Source organism: Triturus cristatus, chromosome 3_2 (assembly GCF_964204655.1).
Source record: "Triturus cristatus chromosome 3_2, aTriCri1.1, whole genome shotgun sequence".
NCBI classification, from domain to species: Eukaryota; Metazoa; Chordata; class Amphibia; order Caudata; family Salamandridae; genus Triturus; species Triturus cristatus.
This window is the reverse complement of record NC_140584.1, coordinates 440,566,387-440,591,085: the sequence shown is the minus strand read 5'-3', so window position 1 is coordinate 440,591,085 and position 24,699 is coordinate 440,566,387. Positions and strand designations below refer to the sequence as shown.

The 24,699-nt window shown below is 44.7% G+C and overlaps 1 protein-coding gene across 1 annotated transcript in view; it reads left to right on the top strand.

Annotated features, from left to right (window-relative positions):
• RIMS3 (regulating synaptic membrane exocytosis 3) overlaps nt 1-24,699 on the top strand; it is a 531,625-nt gene that overhangs the window by 417,773 nt on the left and 89,153 nt on the right. The window contains exon 3 of the mRNA XM_085648027.1: nt 3,620-3,764. Within this exon, the coding sequence (XP_085504153.1) occupies nt 3,620-3,764 (145 nt within the window). The remainder of the gene's footprint in view (nt 1-3,619; nt 3,765-24,699) is intronic.

The window sequence follows — 24,699 nt, the reverse complement described above, 5'->3', positions numbered from 1 at the left end:
CCAATAAAAGTGAAAGAAATGCGTATCTTACGGAAATTGCTAAATGTCTCCTAATCAGTTCCGGTCCAAGCATTACATCTTGAGTGATCTTTGGGGAGCATATATGCTAGAGCTATCTCTAACATAATAAGGTGGGCATACCATTTCTTACACGCACTCCCTGGAACTTTGAGATAGTTATTAACACTGGAGAATTTTTTTAATGAATCGGTATAGTATACCTTTACTAAGAACCTTTAATATAGCTCCTAATGCGTCCCAATGCACTGTAGCACTTTTGCGAGACTGGACTCCAGCGCGTTTGAAACTCTTTCTAAAAAACTTGACACCAAGACTGAGTTTCGAACTAGATATTGAACATTGTAGTCAACTAAAGCATTACAATTTATTCGTGAAAAGTATAGTATATAAGTCCCCTGAGCATTATCACTACTTTCAATTAGAACATAGAGTGAGGCGCTGTATTCTCCTCTTGCATCTGGGAATTCTTCCATTAAAAACGTTTACTTCTAAATGAAATACTATAGAAAACTGCTATGGTATATGTGATTTATGTAATCGAGGAGCACAAAATCTTACTCATGTGTTGCTAATTTGTCGAAATCCGACTTTGATAGAGGCCCAGTGCCGGTTTATAAAGCTCATTCAATTCAGATATAATACCATTTTAATCCAAGATTTAATCAAGCTGTGTATGTCTCCCCCAAATGAATTTGTCTGCTACAACTTGTTCAAGTTTTTTAAAAGTTTTTTAAAATTGTTTTAAAGTGTATAAAAATAATTGTTTTATTTATGTATTTGTTGACCTCAGTTGAGGTCTGAATCAAATAAAACTATTTAATGATTGATTGGTAGCTGGACCAGCCTTAGGGTGGTGTGATCGGTGCGCCCGCACTGGGTGCTGACCTGGAGGGGGGACACTTACCTCAGGGGGTGTGCTGTGTTTAGCAATACCTTGCAATTTAAAAGCACCTGCTGCAGAGTTTCAGACAGCAATATAAATGCCAGGTAACTCTTGTGATTAATGGTCCTGCTAGAGAGAGAGATCGTAGTTTTGCCTAGTGAAAGTTTTGACTTGCCAGAAAGTAGTGCAGAGGGCTAATTTGTCTGCTGCAAAGAACAGATCTTTATTTTATGTAGATAGCTGAGTGGATTAGAAAAGACAGCCTTTACCAGCGCTTCAAAACAAAGGAAATGAATGAGAGAGAGATTGTCTATGGAAAGGGCACGTTTGCCGGGACGAAGTGAGGGAATTCGGGGAGTAGGTCTGTGCGTGTGCAGGGAGCGGGGAGGGCAAAATGGCTTGTCGCACCAGTCACCACCACTGCTAAAGCCTGCCCTGACTGGTAGGGCTATTAAAGGTATCACAGTCCTACAGTTCCTTGGCCAGAAAGCTGGCTAGGAAAGGGACAGTGAATGCCTGGAAAAGTCACCGCCAAGACCTTTGATTCTTTTCATGATGAACATTGTATCAATCCCCAGTGCTTTCCGGACCTATATTGGTCCATCATGAGGGGGTTATTCATTCAAAAAAATACATAAATAAAATCAATGAAAGGAACGATAAAGAGCAAACTCAATATTGTCATTCACCAACCTTTTGATAATCATGTATATAAAAACATGCAAATGGAAATATGTAAAAATATATGGACTATGGAAACCAATATCACTGGTAGTTGTTTTTTTATATTTGTGGTACGCTTCCACTTCTTGTGTACATAGTAATCATATGCAACGTGGTTCCCTAGATAGTGGTGAGTGGTTGTTTCTTTAACATGGGTTGACCCCTTACATGTCAAGATTCCAACTACCCCAACTATGCAACATAATCCTAATCAAGTAAACAAGCTCTGGATTGTAGTGTCTCGATACCTTCCCTCCCCTGACATAATGGATACATTGTAATAATATCCCCACCATATTCAAACTCATGACCAGTCTCCTTGGCAAGACCTGTCTGACAGGGTATATCCTCAATTCACCTGCGCTCTAACTTGGAGAGAAGCGCCGACATCTTGGAGACTAAATAAAAAAGAACGTCATAACGAGTCTCTGCAATCTTATACATAATCAAAACAGCAAACAGAGAGGTGTCTTAAAACATACCCATCCTGGCACACGCAAATACATGCATTGCATTCCAGTTCCTCAAATACTGACATCCAAGAACTTGCATTGTAATTGCATTTATATAGCACTTACTACCCCTGACGAGGCCTCAAAGTGCTTTTTCAGCAAGTGGCACACTACCCCGTAACCCAGAAAGGATTAGTGGTGAAATTAGTATAGTGAAATATGAAATTAATTTGAGCAGTGAATATGTTAGTCTGTTGTTTATATTGAGAAGGATGGTGGAGGGATAGAAGAGTGAAAAGGTTTGATTTATATAGCGCTTGCTACCACTGAAGAGGTGTTGAAGTGCTTTTAGGCGAGTAGCACACTACTCCGGAACCTAAAAAGGATTAGTGGAGAACTAGTCTGGGGAAATATGAAATTAATTTGAGCAGTGGACATGTTAGTCTGTTATTTGTATTGAAAAGGAATAGTGGAGGGATAGAAGAGGGAAGGGTCTAGAAAGATAAAAAGTTTTTTTTGGAGTCTATAGCAGTAGGAGTTGGTTTGGGATGAGTAGAGGGGAGGTGGAGGGGGAAGAGTCAGAGGGAAGGGTTTAGAACGTCTTGTTTTGGGAGATCTTACTCGTAAAAGAGGTATGAGATGATGCAAGGAGAGGAAGAGGAGGGTTGAGTCTAGAAAGAGTTCTTTTTGGGATCATAGTGTTGATATGGGATTTGAGGAGAATGAGAGAGTTGAGGTAGAGGATATATTGATAGAGATATAGGGTGCAAATAGGGTAGTACATTGAAAAGAGTAGTAGAATGAGGTTTGAGATGAGTCAGAGAGTTGTGGTAGAGGATATATTGAGAGCGGTATAGGGTGAGAAATAGGGTAGTGCATTGGATATGCTGAATTAGAAGATAAGTAATAAATATGAAGATACATAAGTACATGGACGGTATATATATATATATGCATAAGGAAGGTAATATATGTAGATTAAAGTTGCATTTAATAAACTCATCTTTCAAGTGTTGTTGTACTTTAAATTAATGTATTTGTTTTTATTTTTGTAATTCAATAGTGAAGCAATTATAGATAAATTGTTATGATAAAATATTTACTTATTTAAGCAGTCACTTATATATATGTTAAACATAGAATAATGTAACTATAAGTAATATGTACATTTTTTAAGCAGAACTAACGAATACCTATATCTTTAAAAACTTTATTATTATTATACATGATTATATAAAGCAATACACATATGTAGGCACACATCTATAGTCCAAATAAATGCTTATATACAGAGGGATATGCTGTATATTTTTGTTTGAGTATGGTGGTTATGTGGGGAAGAGCCAATTCTTTTTAGTCTTCTGAAGATAAGGTGTTTATCCGTGGATCTTATATTCAGGGGTAAAGAGTTCCATAATTTGGCTGCTTGAACAGAGAAGGAGGAGCCACCCATGTTTTTTTTCATGTACGTGGGACTTTGAGTTGTGTTTCTTTATCTCTGTTCACAGCATGATAACCGTGTATAACTATGTCTCTCTAGATGGAGGCACGAAAAAGCTACGTAGCAACATCAGAAGGAGCACTGAAACCGGCATAGCCGTGGAGATGAGGAATAGGGTGACCCGACAAGGAAGCCGAGAATCCACTGACGGCAGCAGCACCAACAGCAACAGCTCAGACGGCACGTAAGTAACACATGTAGAAACTATCCTATGTCGCACATGTCCCACGCTGTGTCCTGAGTCTTCGAGGTCCTGCCTTATATATCACAATATTTGCTGGCCAGGTTACAGAAGTTCCTTTATTGAAGTGTAAGGCACTAAGTGGTGGAAAATAGCAGGGCTGGACGGCCGTAGCGGGCATCGGGGGGTGCTGGAAGGGTGGGGGCCGGTCTTGGAGCTCTAGGTTGTTTTTTTTTACTGAGGACCGGTTTCACAGCAGTGCTGCAATATCGGCCCCAATTAACAAAAGCAGCAGTGCTTCCCACTAGCACCCTCGTGCCCCTGCCTGTGGATGATCCGGTAGAATTGCCAGGGCTGCTTTGTGTTCTCAGTCCGGCCCTGGAAAATAGTCCAGCAGCATTCTGGATCTGGCAGCTATTACTGAGCTAGATCTAGGATCCGGACCGGCCCTAGTGGAATGTGCCAAAAGCAAGGCACATTCAACAGTACCCGCACTGTGTTTTCAGACCTGCTATCTGCTCAGGGTGAGGGAGACCCATATTGTTACCTCCAACTGGACCCAATACACATACCTCTCTTAAAAGGAAATTAGCACTCCTTTTCTCCAAATCTCACCAGGGCTGGAAGCCAGCTGGAGCCTAGCACCTTGATGCCAATCCAATGCTTGGAAATAAAGGCACAGTGGTGGCTACTGCCATATACAGAGGGGGTGGGGGAATAATACAAATTTAAAAGACTTACCTGACTCTGCTGCCAGCCATGGTGCTCCTCTGCCTCGCAACATACAGAACAGGGTTGCAGACTCCCCTACCCAATCCTGACACTGCTCTCATACTATACCAATTTGGGATTGGGCTGAGCCGGCTGGTTTGATGCTTGCTCTGGCACAGAGAGTGTGTGCTGTTTCTCCACCTGGCTGTAGAATACAGCTGGGTTGGAGAAACCTAAGTGTGTATGTCTGTTTGGCCGGCCGAAGTCAGCCGGCCAAACCGACATGGTCATTTATAAGTGCCCACCACTCCTCCTCCCTGCCATGGCCTGTTTGGCATTGGCTTAGTCATTCAAATAAAATGATAATAAAATAATTTTATTATCATTTTATTTTTGCTGGCTTGCAGTAGGGCGACGCTCCTCCGCCATTATGGAGGAGTCGCCGCTGTAAAGGCACTCAACTTGTCACTTTAATGGTACTGAAGAGATAAACTATGATTTAGAGGCAGGTTTTAGACTTTTACAAGCCCTATATGTAAAAGATATACATGCTCTATAAGAATGTCAGATGTATCTGTCTATATATAGGAATTGCACTAATAACTCTACATATTTAAACATGTTTATTACTACCAAAAATACCCATTGTAGCAATCTTAGAATAATGAAAAATGCAAAAGAAACAGTAAGGTTTTAAACTTATGCCTTGACATTTGCTTGTATCTTCTTGATGCAAGTTCAGACATCACTAAGATTTACTACAACGATTGTAACTTGTGTCCTGCAGCTAATAAAAAGATATCGGCAACAGAACATAAATCCAAAGTGCTATACACATAAAATACAAATATGTGCCCTGAAGAGTACATTCAGTGCTTTGCAAGAGGTCTATCATCCACATATGCTATTTTTATGAGTCAAAAATGTAACTAGTTTGCACACAGATCACTACAGCAAGTGCATTAACCAATAGAGTTATCTTGCTTACTGCTTTTATACCCTAGAACATGCTGGGTACGCAAAGATCTTAGCAGCAGATGCCTTGACTCATTAAAATATTGTAAAATGTAATCAATTTGTGACCAATTAAGTAAGCCAGAACAGATGTACTTAAACATTTGTTCTTGTTTTCAATTTTTTGGAAACAGAGTTCTTTTAAAAAAAAAAACAAATATGGAAGTTGTCTAGCATACTATTTTCTCAGGACTCCATCCCATTTCTGCCACCACCCTTTGACTACCAATTTATGGGATTCCTGAGGGATGTTTTCTATTTCCAACACTGCCTGTACCTAGATGTCATGTGCGAAGTATCAAATATGGCATGTATTCCATGGCCAAGGTATCCAAAAAGCTACTATTTTTAACGATCCCTGAGCTTGCATCTTTTTCAGTGATACCTAAATTGTTCATCATTTTCACTAATGGAGTCCTACACTCTGACTAAGTCACAGAGAGCAAAGCAATTATCTCTACCATCAGAACCTCAGCCATCACCAATAGTAAATACCCGCCATAGGCTGAAGAATGAGGCCTACTGCTTTTGACTCCCGCCCTACAACACTGCCATCTTTGGCAATAAGGGTACAACGTGAAAACAATTCAAACTGCATAATGAACACTGCTGAAATGCTTGAGAGAGTCAGGATGCACCAGACCTGCTAAACTTAAGAGTAATTTTCATGGTGTTATCATACGGGAAGAGAGCGACAGAGCACACAGACAGTGGAGCTTTGAAATCCATGCACTGCCCAAACTGTCACACCTACCCTACCCCACAGCAAGAAGTACATCATCTGGGGTTACCTCCTGTTTCCAGGAGAGGCTTTAATTGGAGCCCAGATGTGCAGAGAATTCACACCTGAGCTAAACACCTATTATGTGCAAGGGATTCTAGCTCTGTGTGTAATAGTGATGAATGAGGGAACTGTTTTGGTATAGGCCACTGACATGGCTACAGCAGAGTGTCCCTTACAGGTGCACCATGATTGTTTCTATAAAAAGAATAAAAAGGCCTGGAAGCAATAAGACTTCCATTTTCATTTTAGAGCTTTTGAAGTAGAAAGACAGCAAAAGGTAGGAAAATGTTTTGTATCACAAGATGTTCTACAGTGGTTGAGATTCCAAAGATGACTTACATGGACTGTTAGACCTGCGGTCTTTTGGCGCGGTTTCCCCAGCATTTTTGCCTTTTAACCTCCTGTTTTTGACTGTGTGCTTAACTTCATTTTTGCTGGCAGTAGGAATCTGTGCACCTTTTCACTGTTGACCAGTGCTAAAATGCATGTGCTTTGTATATAAAATGTAATGGCATTTGGTCTCTCCATGATTGGCATATTTGATTTACTCATAAGTCCCTACTACAGTGCATTACATGTGCCCATAGCCTGTAAATCAAAATATACTAGTGGGCCTGCAGCACTGATTGTGCTACCCACATGAGTAACCCTTCAAACCTGTCTCAAGCCTGCCACTGCAGAGCTTGTATGTGCAGTTTTGAACTGCCATTTCGACCTGGCAAGTTAACCTACTTACCAAGCCCAAACCTTCCCTTTTACCACATATAAGTCACCCTTAAGGTATGCCCTAGGTGGCCCCATGGGCAGGGTGCATTACATTGAAAAGGAAGGATACGTATGTTGGAGCTTTACATGTCCTGGTAGTGAAAACAGCTAAATTCATTTTTCATTACAACAAGGCCTATCTCTCCTATACGTTAGTAATGGAGCTGCCTTGTAACACTTTACAATTGTAACTTCCAATTAGGAAAATATAGGAAGAGTGAGTTTGGTGTCTCTGAAGTCACAATTTAAAAACACATCATTTAGTGAAGTTGGTTTTTAAATTACAGGTCTGAAAATGCCACTTTTAGAATGTTACAATGTTCTTACTTTAACCATTCTGTGCCTCTGCATGTCCCTGGAATACATGTCTGCCTTGGGTGACAGCTGGGCTTTGTGCATTCCCTCTAGACAGTCACACAAATAGGAGGCTGTGTTATGCTCTACATATCCTGATGGCCCATTACCAGGCTGATGGGTCTTCCTGAGCTAGAGTGCGAGGGGGGATCTGACACTTGCACCTAAATAGGGCTGTGCCTGTCTCCACAAAAAGAGCTGCATACCCCCTGTACTGTGTCTGGATCCAGGACTAGGAAGGGCAGAGTCTTGTGCACTTCAAAGACCTTTCTTGGAAGTGTTCCTACTTAAAAGGCTAAAATGGATATAATTAATGGACCTCTGACACCATATACTCAGAACATTTCTGGAACTGAAGACATTTTACCAGGAAGAAGAGCTGTTGTGCTTCAAGGAGGGACTGCCACTTTGCTGTGTGCTGGCCTGCTGCTTCCTGCCTGGGAGCGAGAGGACTAGACTATACTCTCTACAATCTGCATCTCCAAAGCTTATCCAAGGGCTTGTTTGACCTTGCCTCCTGTTTCTGGAACTTCAGAGATATCAAAGACTTCACCTGCATCTTGCTACCAACACCTTGGCTCCTCTGCTGTTGGTCCTGCTCTGCCAAGTGGTGCCAAATTCAGTCCCGGCACCTCAGAAGTGTGTTTGCTGCTGCAACACAAGAAACAAACGCATCGACACGAAGCATCATACGGAACTGGCACATTCCCTGCAAAATCAGTGCATTGCCGCTGCCTCCACTGAAGACTGGCTACCACTCGGCTAATGTGCGATGCAAAGACCTCGAACTACAACACAGTCCCGACTTTGCCAAATCAGCACCTCCAAATCACCACTGCTGTTTGAGTCTCGGACAATGCATAGCAAACATCTGTGACACCCCATCACAACTCTGATGCATCCCTGGCCCTGCAAGGCTTTGCGCCCACACATCACAATAGTTCAAGGTTTTGACATCGACCCCTTCAGAGCTGACACACGGCGCTCTTGAAACTGACGCATCAACAACTTTGCCCAACTTTGGAACTGTTACATCCGTTACAACAGTGATGCATCTCCTTTATTTTCCAACTCATCTGCTCAAGCATCGACACATCCAAGGTACTGTCAGCGGGTCTGTGTGACTCCTATTTCCAGCCCATGTTTCAATGCAGTCGGACTGATCATTTGGATTTGCACCAGGCAAGCGTGACAGATGGAGCTACTGATTTCTAAGCACTGCATTTTAATTTAATCTTGCAAAATTCATATCTTTACTTGTGTAGGTTGGATTCTGTCATTTTGGCTTTGTTTTACTCAGGTAAATATAGGTATTTTTCTAAACTGGTGTGGAGAACTTTTGTGGTGTTTTCACTGTGTTGTTGGGTGTACACAAATACTTTACTCATTGCCTCTTTAGTTTAGTATGACTGCTCTGTGCTATGCTACCAGAGGGTGAGCACAGGTAAACATTTAGTGTGTACTACTACTGGATTAGGAATGTGGTTCCTGCTTGGACAGGGTGTTTACCTCTGCCAACCTGAGCCTATTGAGTGAGGGACCGGTAGTGCTGAAAATCCCACCTGTTGCAGTAGCCATCTTGTATTAGTACTAAAAGTCAGCCTGAACAAATATTTTCTAGAATCCTCACTTGTTATTACCACTTCAGTTTCATGCCATTAAGCAGCATAAAAACGCCTCCTTCCAGATAGTCAACAATGCCTTTCCGATCCCTAACAAGAATGACCCATGCCTTTTAATCCCACTCTACCTCTCTGCAGCCTTGGAAACAGTTGCCCACCAAACACTGATCCTCTTACTGGCAACATGTATGGGCTTTTCCAACACAGTTCAGCAGTGGTTCTCATCTTACCTCACCAAATATAACCAATTTAAATGGCATCATCTATATCCATCAATACGCAGATGACACTTTACTCTACCTGACAATCTCTATTGTTCATGACTTTTCAGCAACTCAAAACCTTCCTTGACCTCATTCAGAATTGTATGTTTAGCCTCCAACTTAAAACTCACCATACCAAGACAGTATTTCTCATGTTCACTGATAAAAAAGAGATCATAAATTCAAATACAGCACTGTGAAATAAACATGAATGGCTTCACTCCTTAGCTCAGCTGATATTCAACACAACAACATATGGATTCACTCTGAACACCAAACTTTCCTTTAGAAAAACGCATTACCAAGAAAACCAAGACAGCATATTATCAGCTCTGACTCCTACAGAAAGGTAAACCTTCCTTCCCGAAACTGACTTCAGAGCAAGAGTCAAGCATTTTCTCTTGTACCTGTACAGAGGCAAAAAACTGCTCCACAGTGTCCTTTTTGCTGCAGCACATCTCATCAAAGGCCTAACAAAGTTCATATTTGTCCAACTATGAAAGAACTATTGTTACGATTTACAAAACATTTTTTTTCTGTAACAAGCTCTATAATTCAGAAAATCACAGGGTTTGCAACTGCCTTAGATTCATTTGAAATGTACAAAACCCCTACTATGAGTTGGAAAATCATTCAGATTTGAAAAATGGGTTTTACGACCCGTGAGTGGGAAAGGCCATGAAAGGGGGGGGGGGTTCCTGTTTGGCAGTCACCATTGAATGACCGGTTACTTACCAGTAACATTCATTACTCTGAGTCGTAGACCTCCCAGTCATAGTCCTTAACCCATGAGCGATAGCTCCTCCCCACAGAAATCCCAAGCGAAAAAACTCCTTTGGTCCCACCCCTACCCTCCAGGTCACTCCCACATCCTGTGGCACAGAACCCCTGTGTTGCTGAACCACATCTTGTACCACCAAGCACAAGAAGCCGAACACGGAGGGAGGGATGGGGACCAGGACTGTGACGGGGAGATCTATGACTCAGAGTAATGAATATTACCAGTCATTAACTCTTCATCAGACCTCTCCGCCACAGTCCTTAACCTATGAGCAGATACCAAAGCAAGAGTAGGATTCACCACAGAGCAGTAAACAGACTTTATTAGCACAAAAAAGCAGAAAGCCACACCACCTGCACAGAACGCAACACTGCATCCCCAAAACCAGCAGACCCAGTTCCACCCACCACCAAATGATAATGGGACATAAAGGTGTGTTGAGAACTCATAGTAGCGGTCTTGAAGATCTCAGCCATAGAGGGCCCCAGAAAACAAACCCAGAAAGCAGCCATGGCCCAAGTCGATCTCCCCTGAACCGACCCAGGCACCAGCACACCACTGGACTCATAAGCTGCCTCAACAGCCCACCTCAGCCACCGACTAAGAGTAGCATCAGGAGGCTTCAGACCCTGTCCCACCAGGCCAAAAGTCACAAAAAGAGAATACACCTTACAAAACGGACCCGTACGAACCAGGTACACCCCAAGAGCCCTTTTAACATCCAAACAGTGCAGCCGCACCTCATCCTCAGACTGAGGACCAGGACACAACACGGGCAGAACCAGATCCTCTGAGGAGTGAAACGAGGATGGAATCTTGGGAATGAGGGAAGGATCAGGCCGGAGAATGACCCAATCCAGAAAGAACCTCAAAAAGGGTTCAGAACAAAGCAACAAGGCCAACTCTCCAACCCTCCGGGCCAAGGTAATAGCTACAAGGAAAACAACCTTGATCGTCAGGAAATGCAGAGACACCTCCGCCAGAGGCTCAAAAGAAGCAGACTACAAAGACCTCAGCACCAACGGAAGATCCCTCCCCGGCGCAAAGGACTTAACCACTGGCTTCTGGGGAACACAACTCCTCAACAGCAAGGACACCAGAGGCACAACAGACTCACAGACCTGACCCCGAAAGGTCCTCACCGCAGTCCACTGAGCCTGTACAGAGGAAACAGCTAGACCAAATTCAGAACGATCCTTCAGGAAATCCAAGACACTCACAGGATCCACCTCCAAAGCAGACCAGCCCTTGTCCCCACACCAACCTTGAAAAGAGATCCAATGCTGAGCATAGCACTTGAGTGTTGAAGAGGGACAGGACTGTTGAATAAACTGAGCCACCTCAGGAGAACGCCCCAGAGCCACAAGGTTCATCCTTTCAACAGCTAGCCTGCCATATGTAACCTGACCAGACAATCCGAGGACAGAGGAGGAAACGACAGGGGTCCCCCGGCAACAGCCAGCAAGTCCCCGCCGCCAACTGCAACAACAGAGGATACCAAGACCTCCGGCACCAGGCAGGTGCCACCAGGATCACTGATGCCTGGTCCAAGTTGACCTTCTGCAGGAACCTCGGAATCAAGACAATCGGAGGAAAGGCATACATCAAGCCCCCCTCCCACCGAAAGGACAGAGCATCCACCCTCCAAACCTAGTACGACTGAAACACAGAGCAATACCTCTCCCTCAAGGGGTTCCCCGGGGCCACAAACAGGTCAACCACAGGGACCCAAACTTCCTCATGAGCACCCCAAACACCCCCTGCTCCAAACACATGTCTGACAGGGAGGGAAACAACATGCTCAAACGATCTGCCTACGAGCTCAATACCCCCAGTAGAAGCAACACCCTCAGAGACAACAAGTTCAACTCTGCCAGCAAGCAAATCTGCTGCGCTAACAAGTTGAGGGAAGCCACTTTCGCACTCCCCTGGCAGTTGACATAACACACCACCACTGTGTTGTCCGTTCGCACCAGCACATCCTGCTGCAGGACTCCAGGAAGAAAATACGCCAAGGCCAACAAACTGCGTTCAACTCCGTCCAGTTGGAAGACATCCCCGCTTCCAGGACTGACCAGATCCCCTGAACGGACTCCTGAGCTATCACAGCCCCCCAACCAAGCCCGCTGGCATCCATAGTCAGCACCAACAGCTCCTGGGACACAAACGGAGAACCCTTCAAGACATTCTGATCCTCCAATGACCAAGACAACTCCTAGGAAATCTCCACACCCCCCTGAAACAACTGATCGTAATCCTGAGACCCCGACACCAATGACCCAGAACATGATTCACAAGAGGGTACAAGTGCAACGTGGCCCAGGGAACAGTCATTACCATTGCAGATATCAATCCCTGCACCCTCAACCACTGTCGAGCCGTGGAAGATGAGGAGCCCAACACCTTCCTCAGTTCGTGCACCAGAGTAAGTCTGCGAGGCTCTGACAGGAACACCTTCTCCACCCTTGTGTTGAAGACCAAATGGGACTTCCACAAGTTCACAATTCACCCGAACTTCCATAGGAGACGGCAGACATCCTGGGTATGAGACCAAGCCTTAAGGAAAGAAGAGGAAGATAACAACCAGTCATCCAAGTAAGGAAACACCTGGATCCCCTGAGCATGCAACAATCCAACCAAGGGTGCCAACTCTTTAATAAACACCCTAGGAGAAGCAGAGGGACCAAATGGCAATACCTGAAACTGGTAATGATAGAGGTCCAGACAAAACCACTGTGAAGCCTTGTGAACCAGTACATAAAAAAAGGCATCCTTGAGATCCAGAGAAGTGAGGAAATGCCCCTCCGACAGAAAGGGCAGAATTAAGTGCAGAGATACCATCTTGAAGGACCGGTGAGGGATGCACAAATTCACTACCTTCAAATCCAGAACAGGATGGTATTCTCTATTGGGCTTCTGGATCAGAAACAGGATCGAGTAAACCCCTCTTCCTTGTTGACTCACAGGCACCCTCACCATGGCACCTTTGGAAATCAGGTCCTGAACCCCTTCCAAAAGAGCCCAACACTTGACTTGAGACCTAAGAACAGGGGTAGCCCAAAACACCTCCCTAGGGGGCTCTCCAAATTTGATCTGATACCCCAGTCTGACAACACAAAGGACCCATTGATCCCTGACAAACTCCTCTGAAACTGGAAAAAAGACCTGAGCCGACCCCCAACCGGACCCCTCTATGGACACCTCGCATAGTCTGACTAGGAGCCCCGGAGAGACCTTGCTGACACCCACCCACATCCACTATCACAAAAGGGCTAGGAGGCCATGTTAGACTGCAAGGCCTGCCCAAAAGCTCACTTACATCTATCAAACTTTACCTTCTGTGATGAGCGGACCAGAGCCAACAACCTTTTGTCCTCCGCCGTCTTCTTTATCAAAGCCTCCAATGGTTCCCCAAACAGTTTGGAGCCCGTGAAAGGAATCTTCATGAGTGCAGCCTTCTGCGCCACCTCAGCTTACCAAGGCTTAAGCCACAATTGTCTTCTGGCCACCACCGAAGCACCAGCCACGGCAGCTGAAGCAATAAGGGAATAAAAGGATAAGTTAGCCAAGAAATGCAACTGCTGTTTCAACATTGTCAAGGACTCAGAGGATCCTCCTCCTGCAACATTTGGTCTGAAATACACTGACAGTCCTTCAGAAGAGACTGACTGAACCAGATGACTAGTGTAAGCTGCAGAACAAACACCTAGGTTGGAAGCCGCAGAGGACCCTTTCAAAGCCCATTCAAACTCTCTTGTCCCCAAGATCAGAAGGAACGGCATCTTCGGAAACCACCAGGCTCTGTGACACCAGTCCAGCCTACAGGGAATCTACCTTCACCACAAAAGGGAAATCTTCCAAAAACCGTTGCAAAGGATATCTTTTACTTAGAAACCTGGGAAAGGTATGTTTATCAATATCCTTCCATTCCCCTTCCAGCACATTCCATACTGATTTATGATTAGGAAGGCACTCAGGCTTCCGCCTCTGATAACTGGCGAAGAAGTCCTCCGACTCTTCACCCTCCAAGGGATCAGGGAACCCCAAATAGTCCCGCACATGCTGCAGAATATGGTGAAGATCCACTCCCTGGACAAACCAACCCGTCACCTCCTCATCTGACTCCTCGTCAGAAATAGGGGCCACCAGGGCATCCAACTCCTGCCTTTTAGGCCCTTTGGACTCCCTAGCCAGAAAGTCTGCTGCTACCGCGGCCTCAATCATCTTTTGTACTTCAGCCAAGGAAGGATATGTGGAAGACCCAACCACCACCTCCGCCCAGTGCTTACACTACTCTGAACGTTTAACACCATCCATGATAAACCAAGGTTAGAGGCAGTACAAACCACATATATAGACAGACCACTCATCATCAGCCACCTTAGGACCAATCACAACTAGCCACCTAGAAAATCCAACCAATCACAAGAAGGCAGGAGCAAACACCTGATGGCAGCCAATTACAAACTCCAACATTATCATAAATCAAGGGACACAACCAAGCACCCTGCCCTTACGTGCGTGAGCCAGAGCACAAGAAGAATACCAATGTGCAGTCACAGCAACAATTAAGTAGACTGCTCACTCTATAAGTCAGCCAAGAAACGCAAACCAGACAGAATACTCAATATCCTTCCATTCCTGCCTATCAGGGACACTCAGCCTCACATCAGCCCGAGAGAGAGGCCAATAAAGTTTGTGAACCGGCCCCTTCCTTACACCGTAGTGACAAAAAGAGCTTCGATGCTCCCAGAAGCCAGAGTGCAATAGACCAGCCGCAGACCATAGCAGCCGTGAACAACTGAACTGGAGCCCAAATGAGACTCCAGCCCCACATGGAGCACACAGCAATCCCGCTCCGACAGGACCCGTGCCTCCCACCACCACCATGTGCGGCCGACGCTGACCCCCCCCCCTCTTGAAGAGGTGCCTTACCACCATGCTCCAGGCGTGCCAGTCTAACACCGTCAAACACCACCTCACCACACCACACCAGGAGGTCCAGCTGAAGCAGGGACTTCCTCAGCAAGCGTGACAGTCAAAAAAACCTGGGAAAGCCAGGGTAGAGAAACACCTCCCCTTCCCAGGAACACCCCAGGCGACTGGAAGAGTAGGGCAAGCCAACCCAGAGGAACGAAAAGACCTTCTATGGCAGGGGTTCTGAACAACCCAGCTAATTAACAGTTGCTATAGCAGACCGCCCACACTTACCTCTATGAACCGGTTCCAGAAGAGAGTTTTGCTCGTCTAACTGCAGAAAAAAACAACAGGATGTGGTTCAGTAGGTATGGGGTAAAGTGCCACAGGATTTAGGAGTGGCCTGGAGGGTATGGATGGGACCAAGGGAGTTTTTGCGCTTGGGATTTCTGTGGGGAGGAGCTATCACTCATGGGTTAGGACTATGACGAGGAGGTCTGACGAGGAGGTAATGTATCAATGCCTTGTGAATACAGTTGTAATTCCAAACCGCTGGTATGGATACAACGCCGTAAAGAAGTGGAGGTGAGAAGGCAGTGCTTCACAGTTTGCACCCCTCTATGTCTTCCCAATTGGAAAATATCTTTTTTAAGGCAGCACCTTTTTCTTTAATGGACACAGGCTGCTTTTAAAAAATGTTTCTCATGTGGGAAAGCAAATACAGAGTTGGTGGTCCCTTACAGGGTACCACTGATGCTTTTGCAACCGTTGCTGAGGGGAGTGGGGGAGGTAGAAAAATTGTGACCTGCCCGAAAAATATAAATTAGGAAAGTTGTTTTGAGACCCCCTGCGAATATTAAATATCTAATGCATCTGGTACTACATAGGTTATATAGCAAACTCTTTTGGAAACCAATTGGTGTGTAAATTGCACATCCTGGTTTGCAAAAGGGATTTTGTACATCAGCCCTTATATTTGCTCCCCTCCAAACTCACATCATCTTCAAGGCCACCTCCATGAGATAAAAGGCCATGAGACATGGCCTTGGTGTATAGCTGTATGAGAAAATAACTTTCTCAAGTGGAAAGAGCCATATTAGAAGGCATGCCACTGTCAGACTAGAAAATGATAATTGAAAAAAAAGATAAAACCAGCAGTCAAGCCTTCTCCATCTACACTCCTAGGATCTGGATCAACATTCTATCAACACCGGGGCCGTATCATGTTTTGATGACAGCAGTGCTCAGAAACATATATAGGCAATTAGTGCCAGGTATTTCCAAGCTATCCTGTCTGCAGCCTCTGCGCTAATGGAGAGATTTTACTTAATGTATGCACTGAAAACATCAAAAACAAATTCAAAGATTCCTTCTGTGCCAGGGCAGCAGAGAAAACAGGATCATCATACAGCAGAAGCGGCTGCTACCGATCGGGAGTAGTGAGGCGGGGGTGCGGTGTGGGAACAAAATGAAAAAAAAACACATACCTGGGCCGGCCGGCTATCGCCTCTCCTCCGTCTTTTTCTTCCTGTTTCCGCCAGCAGCAGGAAGCAGCAGGGCTCCCAGGCTCCCCATAGCCAATCAAAAAGCTGCAATGCAGTGTTGTGATTGGTCTGAGAGCAGTGGTTCAGAACTCAGACTAGGACTGGTAGGCTTTGTATGTTCCTCACCAGGCTGTGTGAAGCAAGCCTGGTAGGGGAAGATGCAAAGTGCGCAGGAAAGTTTGGCCGGCCCAAGAGGGTCAGCCAAGCAGTCATGAGCACTTAAGGATTGCAAACCACTCCTCTCCCTGCCTCGGCCAGCCCTGCCCTGCCCCGAAAGCCAATGACTTCAATAGGAAAAATAAAGTTATACTAACAATATATTATATCATTTTATTTTTACTTTTGAGCAGAGGGGCGACACTGCTCCGCGTTAGTGGAGAAGCTGCCATTGTTATACAGCCCCACAACTGCTATAACCCTCCTGTAGTTCACAATCTAAATACTTACCTCTTCAGAGAACATTGCATTTCTAACCAACAGGTAACCCCATCCATAAATATTTGGCTTCTTGTAAACAATATTGCATCATGTTCCAGGCTCTTTACCATACATTGCTTTCTAGCTAAGTCTGTGCTATAAAAATACACACGCATAAATACAACAATAAGCTTTCCAAGTCATTCACTTTTTTTGGAAGGCACACCCCAAAATGTAAAAAAAACAAATCTGCCCTTACTTCTTTATGACCTGAAGTCATGGGTCAGTTCTTTTGAAGACCAACACTACTTATCAGTCAACCAGCGATACATCCAATCTTAATTGTTTTAACTCATAATTCCGTCCCGTTCGTAAACAGCGGTTTACGCACAGGACGGTTTTTAGCAGACCACTTATAATTAGGCCCTCAGTGTTTTAATGAAACATATTGTTTTTACGTTTCATACAAGCCCATCAGCCTCTTCTTTGTAACATAATTTAATTCTTTCACTTTGGTACATTCCATTTCCTTGAGACACGCACGTTGGGTCCCTCTCCCTTCTCTAAGTGCGGCACGTGGCCAGCATCCATTCTTAATAATGGAGGCCTTTTCGCAGATTTATGGTAGTGATGGGAAACATACTAAGAAATTCTGACAATGTACTCTTTTTCTATATTTATTCTCTCTTCAATGCGGCCAGTTTGTTGCTGCCTGTTTTCACATGTGTCATTCAAGGACACTCCAAAACATACTTTTGAAGTTCTACATTATTACGTTTTCTTTTTGTTAGACCTGGCATTTTTGGCGTGGTCTGTCATTTTGCCTCTACCGCCTGTATTTTTGACTGTATGTTGGACTTCGTTTTAGCTGGTTTTTTAACTCTGGGCACGTAACCTCTGCTGTTCAGGGCTAAAGTGCAAGTGCTCCCTGAGTAAATTGTGATTGTTTGGTTATCCATGATTGGCATATTTGATTTACTGGTAAGTCCCTAGTAAAGTGCACTGTGTGTGCCCAGGGTGTAAAAATCAAATGCTACTAGTAGGCCTGCAGCACTGATTGTGCTACCCACATGAGTGGCCCTGCAAACATGTCTCAGGCCTGCCACTGCAGTGTCTGCAAGGGCAGTTTAACTTTCATGTTGACCTGGCAAGTGCACCCACATGCCAGGCCCAAACCTTCCCTTTTATTACATGTAAGACAGTCCTATGATAGGCCCAAGGTAGCCCAATAGGAAGGGTACAGTGTATGTGAAAGGTAGGACATGTACTGGTGTGTTTTACATGTCCTGATAGTGAAATACTGCTAATTTCGTTTTTCACTATTACGAGGACTATCTGTCCCATAGGTTATCATTGGAGTGTAACTTCCAATTGGGAAGAGATAGAGATTTGGAGTTTGGGTTCTCTGAACTCAGAATTTAAAAACACATCTTTCTGTTAAGGTGGTCTTTATATTGCGTGTTTGAAAATGCCACTTGTAGAAAGTGGGCATTGTCTTGCTTTACAATTCTGTGCCTCTGCCTGGCTCGCACCTGTGTGCCAATTTTCCTGTGCATCGCTCCGCAGTAATGAGACGCTTTCGGAATTTGATGCATCGCTTCTCCTCGCAGTAAAGAGTCGATGTAACACTTCTTCTGCGTACGTGCAGCAGAACTGACGCTTCCATTCCCCTGGGACTCAAGAATCTACTCATCGCTTGTGTTTTCTGACGCTTCACTCCTTTGACGCTGTTTTTCGTTTTGGATTTTGACACATCAAAGGTACTTTGTGCTAAAATCAATGCATCCATATACAGTTCTATGGACTGAATTGCCTAAACATTTACAAAGTGATCTCTTTGCTTATGTATATTGAACTTTTGTTGTTTTAGTCTTGTTTGGTTTAGATAAAGATTGGTTATGTTTCTGAACTGGTGTCCATTTGTAGTGTTTTCACTGTGTTACTGTGTGTTCTATGTACAAATGCTTTACACATTGCCTCTGAGATAGGCCTGACTGCTAGTGCCAAGCTACTAAATGGGTGAGCTGGGGTTATCTTGGCTGTGTAACTCCCTTACCCTAACTAGAAGGAAGGGTTCCTACTTGGATAGGGTGCATACCACTGCCAAGACTCCCATGTCTAACATTTTTCATAACTTATTATTCAGAGATCTGTTTCTTTACTCAAGTTTATGTTTCACTGTTAATCTACATTAATGTTGTTGGTAACAAGCCTTGAACTGATGGTGTAGCAAAATTCGGACTCCTCTTATTACCAAAACCAACTTTACTCGCTGGTCATATCCCCATTTGTTGAACTGAAATTAAATGTATTGAAATTAAAATAACTGCCTGGATGCTTCCATTGTAAGTGTGGGGACCACTGCATGCCCAAATGAATCCAACATTAAATCGAAGATCTGGGGTGGGAGGAAACTCAAATTGAAACTTCCAAAACTAGAAGCATACACCTCATCGGGGAGCCTCCGGCTACCCCATATGTCAACATATCACCTTGCGCACCATGTCTCACAACTGTTGGCTTCCTGTCAGGGTACCCATGACCCACCCCAATAGGTGGCTCTCCTGTGGAATGTTCTCGGAGAGCCTAAGGTGTCTTTCTGATTTATATACATAAATCACTTTTAAAAGGTAGATCTCGCTAGCCCAATACTTTGGCCAGTACTGCCTGGAAATTGGCACCCAGGCCGTTGAAAATACACCTACTGTTACAGCATTCTGAACTTTTTTGTCATAATGTAGTCCAGATGTTTCTTGACTGGCCCGGTGGTCGGAGAAAGGGATACTCAATCTGGCAGTTATACAGTGACTCAAGTCTTTCCATGATCTTCTTTGGGGATTTAATTTGCATGACTCCTCCTACTGGCAGTTATGTCACTTTTCCACTGCTTAAGAAGCTGCCACAGCCCGCTACCAACCAGACTTCAAACTTGTAGGATTGCAGAATACTTTTGTAAACAGGGTATATTTCGGCGTTTGGTGTTGGGCATGTGCATGTCCTTCACTGCAGAACTATTCTCCCCTCAACTATGGATGCCTCTTGCCTATTCTGGGCAAGGAATGTGTACCGGACGTCTGGGCCTCTCTACTCCTGGTTCATGATAAGGTCTTGAGTGGATCCTACTTGAAATTCCTACACATTAAAATAACATACAATTGGTATTGGGCCCCTCTGAAATGACTGAGTGGTGTGGCCGTGGAAAGAGTGGTCTGATGTGCATTGATGTAAGTTGCTTTCGAGACTGCGTTCCCAGACCCAGAGCACTAACAGCAAATTAGCTGTGACCAGTCCACAGATTTCTAGACTTGGGATCTTATTAATGAATAGAACCCAATTCATAGAACAGGGAGTATCGGTATAGAATCTGCAGTTAGTTAGAGTCTCAAGTCACAAATAGCGTTATCGAAGGTGAGTAACTTATTCTTCTGAGAGATATTTCTAACCGTAGATTCCTCACCATTTCACAAGATACCAAAGCAACACATATTAAGAGATGGGTCAGTATATGCTATCTGACTGTCAAATTGGTTTAATAAAAAGAATTTAAAAAAAAAAGAGATGGGTCAGTGAATTGGCTCAAACCAAAAATTCCTGTAGGACCTAGCGGACAAAATGCTCTTTTCAGCAAATATTACTGTCCAGACAGTAGTGCTTTGTGAACGTATGGAGGGATGCCCACATTGCTACCTGACAGATACCAATGCAGTGGTAGGAGTCTTGGCCTTGGTGGTTAGGCTTGCAGTCCTTCTGGAGGCTACCTTTTCACCAGTGCGTTGCAGATCTTGATGTAGAGCACGATCCAGCTGGAGATGTTCCGTTTCTGTACAGGTTTGCCTTTGTTCACTCCAACAAACCACAGAAAGAGCTGATTGTCCACCCAGCAGGGTGATGGTTTGACAGATGTGGAATGCCATCCCAACATTTGGCAAGAAGGATGCTCGCGTACGCAGAACCGGTTTATCTGAGAAGAAGGTGGTATACTGTGGGTTAACACAGAGAGCCTGAAGCTCATTCATTCGCCATGCTGAGATGATGACAATGAGTAACACTTCAAGAAGCCACAAAAGACAGCTCAAAGGGAGTGCACATCAAATATGTGAGGACCAAGTTAAGGTCCCACAGTGGCTTGAGAAAAAGAGGGGCGAGAAAACAAGTGTTAAAGGTATTTAAAAAACACATCTCAAACAATGATGTAAACAATGAGCACTGGCCAGGCAACAGTAAAAAAGCCAAAAGAGCTGATAAGTACCCTTCAACAGTGCCCAAAGCAAAGCCTTGCAGAGCGAGAGACAAAACAACCAGATCCCTGCCCTTTTTGTGCAACAGCATGTCCTCCAGGAAGGCCAGCCGGATCTGAAGTGTTCCAGTCAACGAGCGCCGGATACCATACTCTCTGTGCCCAATCTGAGACCACTAGGATGACTCACTCTTGGTCGGTCCTGATCTTCTTCAGGAAGATCAGGTGGTATTGTCCATGAGCACCTGTACCAGCCTCCCCTTCATGAATAAAAGGAAGGCTTTCAACACCAAGCAGATGGCCCGCAGCCAAAGGAGGTTGATATGGAGCCGGGCCTCCACTGGAGACCAAAGAACTCTGATCTCTACCTCTACAAGGTGGCCTCCTCAATCCAGAAATGAAGCATCGGCCACTACTGTCAGCTCTGCGTGGGGTAGGTGAGGGGTTTGCTGTTGACACAATTGTGGTCCAATAACAACTGCTGCAGATTTTTTGCAGTTTCCTCTAAAATCTGGATGTGGTCCGAGAGTTCCTCTTGATGTTGGGCCTACTGAGACTTCGGATTTCACTGCAGAGTCTTCATATGCCCCTGGAATGCTTGACCAGCAGGGTGCAGGAGGTCATCAGTCATCAGTCTCCAAAGGCCTCAGAATCAACCTCACTGAGATATAAGATAGAGTCTGAAAGATTGGGATAATAGTCTGAATGTCCAAGACTCTCCTTTCTGGGGGAAAGGCATGAAACACAGCTATGTCCAGAATGGCTCTGATGAAGGGGAGATCTAAAAAGGAGTCAGGTGTGACATCGGCACACTGATAGTCAACACCAAAAATGACAAGAGGTTTATGACAAGCTCACCTTCAACAGCCCAATCATCGAGGTAGTGGAAGACTGATGCCCTCGACCACCCCCATCACTTTTGTGAACACTTGAGGTGTGCTGGTTAGACCAAAGAAGAGCACAGTCAACAGAAAATGCTCTTGTCCCACTATGAACAGCAGGTAGTGCCAGTGACCCTGCAGGATGGATACATGGAAATTTTCCATACTGCAAGTCTGAAGACACCATCCAGTTCTCATGGTTGAGGGCAGACAAAACCTGGGCCGGTGAGATCATCTTAAATTTTTCATTCTGGAGAAAGGCACTGAGAGGGCGCAGGTATAAAATAGGACGAAGGCCTTCCTGGAGAGAGGCTCATTGATGGTAAGTTCCTGAAGTCCCAGGCCTTGAGCAAAACCTCGTATTGGCAATATGGTTGTCATCAGCCCAAAGATAACTTCATGTTGGTGGGAAACACGGACCACTGCTGTCGATGCAAACAGATTTCAAGTGTTGAATTCTGACGTCTGTATTCAAGGTCTACTCGGCAGTCAGATACAGGTCTTGCGCAGGCCTCACTGAAGTACCGTCCAATCCGCAAGGAGACCAGGGATGGTTCTTTTCAAGCAAAGAGCTTAGAGATTCTGTTTTTTCACCTGGAGTCCAGGTCTTGTAGTTTTGAGGATGGAGGAGTACACTTTACCATTAGCCAGTGGGCCAGAACCTGGAGGGTCAGCTCTTGGGTGTTAGCACTCACAACAGCAGAGGCCAGCAGAAAGGTCCAGGCAGGACCCTGGTGGGCTGGGCAGTTACAGGGTAAGGTCTCCAGAAGGTTGTTGTGTCCCTGTAGATCAAACAGGAGGTCAGCTCTTGGAGACACCTATGGGGTCCCAGGTTCAAGGCAAGCAGGTTCAGTCATCCTTCAGGCTTCAGACAGCAGGGCAGTCTTTCTTCTGAGTATCCACAGGCCCAGAAGTGTTCTGATGAGAGGTTCTGAGGGTGCTACTTTTTTACCCAGTGCAAACCTGTGTGTGAGGTACACACCCTAAACCGTTTGTGGTCAGTTCTTCCCTTTGGTTTGGCTCAAATTTGCCCAGGGAAACAAAAGGCCAGCAGGCCACAGGGTGGGCTATATTTTCTAGGCCCTGGAGGTAAACTCTGCTCCATAAATTGGTGAGAGCAGGCTTGTAAAATCAGCTTCCCAGTAAGATTTCTCAATGCAGGCGGTCGCTACCGCTTGTGTTGAGATACCTTCCATTAAGGAATGTGCCGCTCGAATAGAATTTCTACTCGAGCGGCAGAAAGATAAAGTTTCACCATTGATGATAAATGCCGAGGGTGCTGTCATTAAAGATTTAATGACACAGACACATCGCTTTGAAAAAAATCTCTAATTTAGAGGGAGTCTATGCAGCTTAGCTAGAGCCAGACCCGAAGGCACGCATTTGGGTAGATTCAACACCAACTGTACCACAGCGTTTTGCACTCTCTGCAATTTTTACATTCTCCCCCAGGTTTCCCCAATGTTGAGAATATTACAATAGTCCATCTTAGCTGTCACCAATGCTTGGACTAAGGTAAAAAATCCACAATCTTCTTCAAGATTTTTAAAGTGCCAAAGCATTTCCCTGCAACATAACCTATCTGAGAATCAAAAGTCAACTTGGGGTCAAACCAGACTCCTAAGTCCTTTACTTTTTGTTTAGGAACTGGAACAGGACCAGGGACATCAGACCAGGCAGAGGACCAAACAGAATGAGCTTTACGAACAATGAAGACATCTGCCTTATTTTTACTGAGTCTGAGGCAGCTCCTCCCCATCCACTCTGCCAACTCCACCAAGCACAACGGGCCCGATTCACAGAAGTAATCTGAGACAATATCCTAAACTTACTACTTTTGATATTCACAGATGGCATTTAGTAGTAGTAAAGTTAGGATTTTGTCTTAAGTCTGTCTTAAATCTGTCTTAAATCTGTCTTAAGTCTGTCTTAAGTCTGTCTTAAGTCTGTCTTAAGTCTGTCTTAAGTCTGTCTTAAGTCTGTCCTAAGTCTGTCTTAAGTCTGTCTTAAGCCTGTCTTAAGCCTGTCTTAAGCCTGTCTTAAGCCTGTCTTAAGCCTGTCTTAAGCCTGTCTTAAGTCTGTCTTAAGTCAAACTTAAGACAAAATCCTAACTTTACTACTACTAAATGCCTTCTGTGAATACCAAAAGTAGTAAGTTTAGGATTTTGTCTCAGGTTAGTTCTGTGAATCAGCCCCAACATGAATTGTGCAGCCGCACCTTCCGTTTCCTGGGAAAGAGAAACAATCAGTTGCATATCGTCTGCATAAGACACAATTGTAACATTGTGTGGCTCGGTGATTTCTACCAGAGGGCGCATGTATAGATTAAATAAAGTAATGCTCAATGTGGAGCCCTGAGGCACCCCCTGACGCAGAGGCAACGTTTCTGAGGAAAAAGGCCTTTGGACAACTTGGAAGGTGCAGTTATGGAGGAAGAGGGCCAAACATTCAGGGCCAGACCCCCGACACCACAACTCCACAGCAATTCTAAAATAAGGCTCTGGAATACAGTGTCGAAGGCCGCACTGAGGGGCAACATTATTAGCACTGCAGTCTGTCCCCTGTCTGTGTAGAGACTAGGGGCCAGATGTAGGTGGCTAAATACCGGTCGGTAACCCCGAAATTCGGTAAGTTTCAGGGTTACCGAC